At 41.3% G+C, this 9,026-nt stretch overlaps 1 protein-coding gene across 1 annotated transcript; it reads left to right on the forward strand.

Annotated features, from left to right (window-relative positions):
• The first annotated feature begins 4,448 nt into the window (after window positions 1-4,448).
• On the forward strand, window positions 4,449-5,043 carry LOC106095641 (uncharacterized). The gene is made up of 3 exons (XM_059367292.1): window positions 4,449-4,601; window positions 4,660-4,824; window positions 4,888-5,043. Exons 1-3 carry the CDS (start codon window positions 4,449-4,451, stop codon window positions 5,041-5,043), a joined length of 474 nt encoding a protein of 157 aa, XP_059223275.1.
• The last annotated feature ends 3,983 nt before the right edge of the window (window positions 5,044-9,026 follow it).

The raw sequence follows: 9,026 nt of genomic DNA on the forward strand, positions 1-9,026 counted from the left end.
AATAGTCTCCTCGTCATCTTCATCGAGGCAACTCCTATCGAAGTCATTGTGCGGTATCCCTCCATGCGCCCTGCCATGCGGTCTATGGCACAGTGTCCGGTTATGAACCCTGTGAAGGTACTCATCGACCTCTTATCGAAGGCCAGAAACTCTATCGTCGCCCTGGCCATTCCCTCTTCAGTGTTCAGTAGCTCGACAAATGGCACGTAGGCAAGACCGATGATTTGTCCACCCGGTGCAGACGTGATCTCGCTGATCGTCGACAGAAACTTGCCTCTGACCAGCAGCACGACGTCGTCCGCATAAGCAATTATCCTCGTTTCGTCCCTACCGAGATCCATCAGGATTTCATTAATTCCACCAGTGCTCCATAGGCCAGTACCGGTCTTACGATGGCCGTATACACCCAATATATCATCTTGAGAGTTACCCCCCACTTCCTACCGACCATCCTCCTGCAGGAGTAAAAAGAGCACAGTACCTTACGGCCCTTTTCCTCGGTGTTCCTCTTCCAGGACAGTTTCGAATCGAGAACTATGCCTAGGTACTTCGCCTCCTTCGACAGCCGCAGAGTGATCCCGTTCAAGGACGGGAGTCTAAATCCCGGTATCTGATATCAACGCGTGAAGAGCCCCAGCTCCGTCTTCCCTGGATTGCTGCAAAACCCATTTCTGGTAGCCAATCAGTGACGCTTCCATGATCTCGCTGATCGTCGACAGAAACCTGCCATGGACCAGCAGCACGACATCGTCCGCATAAGCAATAATCCCCGTGCCGTCCCCTCCGGGATCCATCAGGATTTCATTAATCCCTAGGTACCATAGAATCGGTGAGAACAACCCTCCGATCCTCTGGTCACCCGCCTTCTGACCACACTATCTCCTAGGTTCGCATTAATAATCATGCCATACAGCATATTATTAGTCCCTATCTCCACATTATTGAAGGCCCTCCCAATACCCAAGAAGGCCGCCAAAGTGTACTCCTTCTGTCGGAGAGACGTCTCGACCTCCTGTACCACCTCGTAAAGGGCAGTATCCTCCGATCTGTCTTTGAGGTATGCTTGTTGTGCCCCACTGAAGTCTTCCGGCGTCAGTCCCCCTCTCACTATTCCTGATAGAACCGATTGGAACTTCAATATCCCTGGTAATAGACTTCTACACGGATGGTTCCAAACTAGACAATCAGGTGGGCTTGGAATATCTTTCATTTAAACCCCTTATTGAAAAAGTCAGCAAATACGTCCGGTTTAGGGCATGGGCCCAATATCGAAATCCACTCCCTTTAAGACCCAAAATTGTCATGGTGAGCAAATACGTTCTATGTGGGCGTTTTTGTGGGGATGGGACGTCACCTAGGCAGTTGGTCCCGAATGTTGACATCAGATTCGTGCTCTGCTCCCAGATAGTTTTCATTTGAGATCCATATTTCCATAGTCAGCAAACATGAGCGGATTCGGGGGTGTTTTGGGGGATGGGGCGGCCGTTCAGTGACTTGGCCCTGAAAATATATATCATATTCGTGTTCTACTCTAATATACCTCTAATTACATCCCCATATTGGAATGGTTAGCAAATACGTCCTATATGGGTGATGTTATGGGGGTGGGGTGGGCCCATACACACTTTTTCGCGAATATTGATATCAGATTCGTTCTTTACTCCCAAAAACCTTTCATTTGAGCCCCATATTGCTATTGTAGTAAATTTGTTCTCTTTGGAGGTTGTTTTTGGAAGGGGCGGCCCTCCTTACACTTGGTCCCACATTTGGATATCAGATTCGTATTTTACACTTAAATACCTTTTATTTGAGTCCCATGTTGCGATGATCAGTAAATAAGTCCTTTTTGGGGGGTGTTTTGCGTAAGGGGTGCACCCCCAGAAACTTGGTCCCACATTTGGATACCAAATTCGTATTGTGCTCGCAAATACCTCTCATTTGAGTCACATATTGCCAAGGTCGATAAATATGTCCGACTTAGGGGTATGTTGGGGGTTGGGGTGGTTCCCTAAAGGCTCTCAAATACCTATATATTTGATAGGTTTTGGGGGTGGGGCTGCCCCCCTAGGTACCCCATCCGAAATTTGGATACGGAATTTTTATTTTTAGGTTACTTTAAGAGAGCACACAAAGTTTCGCTTAAATCGCACCACCCATCACCCAGATCTGACGTTTTTGAAAATTAGGGTAAAGGGGAGGGTCCGGCCCCCTTCAGATATCAAAAAATGTAGTACGCAATTTTCACCACGGTGTCATTGTGCACCATCAGTGAACATTTCATGAAAATCGGTTCAGCCGTTTCTGAGTCTATAAGGAACGCACAGACAAACACAAATTGACCATCCTATGGTGGAGGGTATAAAAATCATTCTGTTTGTAACTATTCGAAATATTCGTCTTAGACCCCATAAAGTATATAGATTCTTGGTCGTCGTGACATTTTATGTCGATCTAGCCATGTCCGTCCCTCCGTCCGTCCGTCTGTCTGTCAAAGGCACGCCAACTTCCGAAGGGGTTAAGCTAGCCGCTTGAAATTTTGCACAAATACTTCTTATTAGTGTAGGTCGGTTGGTATTGTAAATGGGCCATATCGGTCTATGTTTTGATATAGCTGCATTTTCCGATCCGATCTTGGGTCTTGACTTCTTGAGCCTCTAGAGGACGCAATTCTTATTCGATTGGAATGAAATTTTGCACGACGTGTTTTGTTATGATATCCAACAACTGTGTCAAGTATGGTTCAAATCGGTCCATAACCTGATATAGCTGCCATATAAGCCGATCTTGGGTCTTGACTTCTTGAGCCTCTAGAGGGCGCAATTCTTATCCGATTGGAATGAAATTTTGCCCGACGTCTTTTGTTCCAACAACTGTGTCAAGTATGGTTTAAATCGGTACATAACCTGATATAGCTGTCATATAAACAGATCTGGGGACTTGACTTCTTGAGCTTCTAGAGGGCGCCATTCCCATCCGATTTGGCTGAAATTTTGCATGACGTATTTTATTCTTACTTTCAACTACTGTGTCAAATCGGTTCATAACCTGATATAGCTGTCATATAAACAGATCTGGGGACTTGACTTCTTGAGCTTCTAGAGGACGCCATTCCCATCCGATTTGGCTGAAATTTTGCATGACGTATTTTATTCTTACTTTCAACTACTGTGTCAAATATGGTTCAAATCGGTTCATAACCTGATGTAGCTGTCATATAAACCGATCTGTGATGATTGACTTCTTGAGCCTGTAGAGGTCGCAATTATAATCAGATTTGCCTGAAATTTTGTACGACGGATTCTCTCATGACCATCAACATACGTGTTTATTATGCTCTGAATCGGTCTATAACCCGATACAGCTCCCATATAAATCGATCTCTCTATTTTACTTTTTGAGCTCACAAAGAGCGCAATTCTTATTCGAATTGGCTGACATTTTACACAGGTCTCCAACATATAATTTAATTGTGATCCATACCGAACCATATCTTGATATCGCTCTAATAGCAGAGCAAATCTTTTCTTATATCCTGTTTTGCCTAAGAAGAGATGCCGGGAAAAGAACTCGACAAATGCGATCCATGGTGGAGGGTATATAAGATTCGGCCCGGCCGAACTTAGCACGCTTTTACTTGTTATATGTAAGAAAGAAAAGATAACGCAGGTCCTCGGCCGAGTACCAGTGTTAGCATAGAATAATTGGTAATTGATATGGTTCAGTCTAGAAACTTTGTTCCGGGTCTTCCATGGCTCCTGAATTAAGGCAATATGAATCTTGCACTTGCTGATTTTCTCCATCAGAGCTTGTGTAGCTGTCTTGCTCCGGTGGAGGTCTATTTGGATGACCTCAATCATTGGTTCTCCATAAAATGGGCTTTTTGGGAGTGAGTGATGATTTCATCGTCCGCTCACTATTCTTTAGGCTGCATTGATTTTCCTACCTGATGTTTCAGTATTAGGTTCTTTGCCTAGTCTTGTCTTCTAAATCTTGATAATGTCGGTAATTACTCCATCGTGGGGTCCCCGTTCGTTAGGCTGTATTGAGTTTCCCGTCTCTGCATTGTTAAACACGTTTAACAATTTTCAATAGCATGATTTGATGACATCTAAAACATGAATAATTTAGCAAAACTACTTGTTTTTCCTCAACAGATAGAATCGATGATTATCTTCTTTTTGTTAAAATTTGCTATAAATTGGGCAGTTGACTCGGCACTTAAAAACATTCATCAAGTATCTGTTATTAAAATATTGTTGTAAATAAACAAAAAATTGGGTAAATGAGGAAAATATTTAAACTATTATTAACACTACTTTGGATTCATGGCACCAGAGTAAGTAGAGTAATTTTAAATAAAAAAAATGGTATTCAATTTTATCTTCCCTAAAAAAAATTGTAAAACTGTCAATTACACCATACTCGGTGATGGCATGAGTTTCTTAAACATGTGCAATGAAGAGGAGGCTAAAGGAATGTCACGATTAGACGACTTGGCTGAACTTAATTTGGTGGATGAATATGCAGATGATATGGAAACCATTCTTACCAGTGGCAATATAACGTTAAAAATTGATGTCGATCCCAAAACGCCAGTACCGGTAATTATTTTTTTCTTACTTAAAACAAACCTTTTTTCAATAACCCCAAATTTGTCAGTTTCATACGGAAATATTTAAATGGGAACGTGGTACTTGGGTGAATTCAATTTTTTCTCTTTATCGACCAGATCTGTGTGCCTGCCTTTTTTCACCTACTGAAATTTGGTATGAGCTTGCAAAGCAATTGCCTCCAAAGGATCGTACATGTCCCCCACCAAAGGGTGTAAGTAAAGGAGTTTATGTTTCCTCGTTATATATGTATTGGGGCTTTTTTTCGTATTTTCAGCATGTATTCCAACTGCAAAATTTTTCAAATCGTATAGAATTGCCCAATATGAGTCTGCTTGGCGATTTCTCGGGCAAATACAAGAGCATTGTTCACTTCAAAATTGCCAATTACACATTGTGCACATCATGTACAGTTGATGTATGGAAATCTTAATTACAAATTCAAAAAACAAAATCATACGACAAATATGTTACAATGGCACTAAACATTTTAAATAAATGTACGCGGAAAATAAAGACGCTTTAAATTGGCCCCAGCCAAATTGTGGATACTGACCACCATGAAGTCATTTCATTGAATAAAAACCAAAAAGGCAATAAGCTCGGCCGGGTCGGGACAGATAGCCACTGCCTCTGATGTCTTCTCTATATATTGGGTTGCCCAAAAAGTAATTGCGGATTTTTTAAAAGAAAGTAAATGCATTTTTAATAAAACTTAGAATGAACTTTAATCAAATATACTTTTTTACACTTTTTTTCTAAAGCAAGCTAAAAGTAACAGCTGATAACTGACAGAAGAAAAAATGCAATTACAGAGTGACAAGCTGTGAAAAAATTTGTCAACGCCGACTATATGAAAAATTCGCAATTACTTTTTGGGCAACCCAATATAAAAGAGGCGCGTGATTGCCTGATTGGCTGTATGACAGCCCTTGGCCCAGCCCAAAACGGCTAAAACTAGAATCATGACATTTTGCACAAATGTAGGTCTAGAGTCGTAGGCTCGAGATAAGGTGGGGCTTGGTGATAGTCATACGTTTAGGTACTAACTACAACCAAATAGTATAAAAATGAAATCATTTTGGCAGGGGCCAAACCAAATTAAAGAGCGTCTCAAAAAAATATTATTTAGAAAAAAATCTTAAATCGTACCCGTAGTGAGAGAAATGGTACATTTAGTGCCCCAATTGGCACCTTTTGGAAGTTAGGTACAATATGCCAACCTTAATTGCGTGAGTAAATGAAAAAGTACCAATAAGTCGGCCGGGCCGAATCTTGGGAACCCACCACCATGGATTCTGCTAAAAGTTTATACAAACTAAATTTAGTTGAAGGACATAATTTTTTTCTACATATCAAACTTCTGTCAAACCAGCAAAACTTAAAGCTTCTAGGAACCGAACAAAGATAATCGAGAGATCGGTTTATATGGAGCTATATCAGGTTATAGACTGATATGGACCGTACTTGACACAGTTGTTGGAAGATGTAACAGAAAAATTGCGGCTACCAAGGGATCAAAAATCAAATCAGGAGATCGGTTTATATGGGAGCTATATTAGGTTATAGACCGATTTGGACCGTACTTGACATAGTTGTTGGAAGTCATAACACAACACCACATGCAAAATTTCAGCTAAATCTGAAAAAATTGCGGCTTCCAGGGGCTCAAGAGCTCAAATCGAGAGATCAATTTATATGAAAGCTATATCAGGTTATAGACCGATTTGGACCGTACTGAAGTCGGACAATAATTGCGGCTTCAAGGGGCTTTAGAAGTCAAATCGGAAGATCAGTTTATATGGGAGCTATATCAGGATATAGACTGATTTGAAACGTACTTGGCACAGTCGTTGAAAGTTATACAAAACACCACATGCAAAATTTCAGCTAAATCTGCCAAAAATTGCGGCTTCTAGGGGCTCAAGAAGTCAAATCTGGAGATCGGTTTATATGAGAGCTATATCAGGTTATAGACCGATTTGGACCGTACTTCACACAGTTGTTGGAAGAACGGTTTATATGGGAGTTATATTAGGTTACAGACCGATTTGTACCGTACTTGAAACAGTTGTTGGAAGTCTTAACACAAAACCACATGCAAAACTTTAGCTTCCAGGGGCTCAAAAAGTCAAATCGGGAGATCGGTTTTAATGGGAGCTATATCAGGTTATACACCGATTTGAACCGCACTTGGCACAATCGTTGAAATCTGTTACAAAACTCAACGTGCTAAATTTCAGCTAAATCGGACCAAAATTGCGGATTCCAGGGTCTCAAGAAGTCAAATCGAGAAATCGGTTTATATGGCAGCTATATCAGGTTATACACCGATTTGAACTGCACTTGACACAGTTGTTGGTAGGCATAACAGAATACTATGTGCAAAATTTAAGCCAAGTCGGACAATAATGGCGGCTTTCAGGGACTGAAGAAGTCATATCGGGAGAATGGTTTATATGGGAGCTACATCCAAATCTAAACCGATATGGCCCATTTCCATTTCGCATCCCCAACGACACACATCAATAGTAAGTATATGTGCAAAATTTCAAGCAGCTAGCACTAGGCGTTCGACCGCTATCGTGATTTCGACCTACGGGGGGACGGAAGTGGCCAGATCGACTCAGAATATCCAAACGATCCAGTATATATATGTAATTTATGGGGTCTTAGACCAATATTTCGATGTTTTACAAACGGAATGACGAAGGTAGTATACCCCCATCCTATGATGGAGGGTATAAAAAGGTACGAATGGGTTAAATTTCCACAGGCCGATAGGATAGAGCTTCAACTACAACTAGACAACTATTGCGAAATAATGAGGATGGAAAGGAACAAGTAAAATGCGATAAGTTCGACCGGGCCGAACCACCTTGGATATATATGTAAACCACGTTTCGTCATAATCCGGTGCAAAATGCATAATTTATGTTACCCACAGCAGCTATATCAATATATGGCCCGATTTGGGCAAAATTTAGAACAGTTGAAGAATAATATCCAAAGCCCTAACATAACTCGCTGTCGCAAATTTCGGCGAAATCTGACAACAAATGCGCCTTTTATGGCCCCAAAACCTTTTATCGAGAGATAGATCTATATGGCAGCTATATCCAAATCTGGATCGATCTGGGCCAAATTGAAGAAGGATGTCGAGGGGTCTTATGCAGCTCACTGTCCCAAATTTCAACAAAATCGGACAATAAATGCGCCTTTTATGGGGCCAAGACCTTAAAATCGAGAAATCGGTCTATATGGCAGCTATATCCAAATCTGGACCGATCGGGGCCAAATTGAAGAAGGATTTCGAGGGGCTTAACGCATCTCACTATCCCAAATTTCAGCAAAATCGGATAATAAATGTTGCTTTTATGGGCCAAAGATCATAAATCGTCGAATCGGTCTATACGGGAGCTTCGAACTTAACCTGCCTATGGACAAATAAAGATTCTGTGCAAAGTTCAGATCAATATCTCTATTTTTATACCCTCCACCATAGGATGGGGGTATACTAATTTCGTCATTCTGTTTGTAACTCCTCGAAATATTTGTCTAAGACCCTATAAAATATATAGGGTTCAGCTCTACAAGAGAGAACCTATAGATCAAGCGACATATCAGGAGGGTCTGGGCAACATTCATGCAGACATGGTAGCAGTTGCAGTAAATAGCTTCCGGGTGAATGTTGTCCTTGGAGAACGGCCGGCTCCCATTGTACCTTAAGAAATTGACCTCTCCCGGCATACCAGAGTAGTTCTGGCTCAATTACGAGCCAGGCCCAGGCTCTTTTCAACCTAACCTAAGTTCAGTCAGCAATGAAAACTCCATGTAAAAGTAAGTGTCTGTTAATACATACCGACTTATATTATTAAGATCCTTATTTGAAATCTAAGTTCTTTATGAACAAAATCCTTGGAACAAAGAAAAATATCTAATTTACAGTAAATTTTTTTTTGGAATTGAAAATAAAAGTTTGTAACTTTGCTGTTATTTCACATAGCCTTTGATACAGGGCTGCGGAGACTAGCCCTCGCCTCCGACCCCGGATCGGAGTCTAAGTCGGAGTATTAAGCCGTAGTCGGAGAGCGGTTCGAAGTCGGCTCTAACGTGATCAACTCTGAACCAAACTCCGACTCCGGCTCAATAGTTCGACTCCGACTCCGGTCGACTCCGCAGCCCTGACTTCATAGCCAGATCACCTATCACTTTCAAAATCTTCCCCCTGGACATTTTTGTGTAATTTATATCTTCTTAAACTTGTCATAAACCTTGACCTATATTCACAAGACAAAGTCAGCAAACAGAGTATACCATGAAATTGCACATATTTTCAACATGTCGATATTTTGTGACTCATCTCTCAATACCCCCAACAACATGGCAAAAATTGAGTAGCACTTTTTGTGAGAT

This window comes from Stomoxys calcitrans, chromosome 4 (assembly GCF_963082655.1).
Source record: "Stomoxys calcitrans chromosome 4, idStoCalc2.1, whole genome shotgun sequence".
Taxonomy (NCBI): Eukaryota; Metazoa; Arthropoda; class Insecta; order Diptera; family Muscidae; genus Stomoxys; species Stomoxys calcitrans.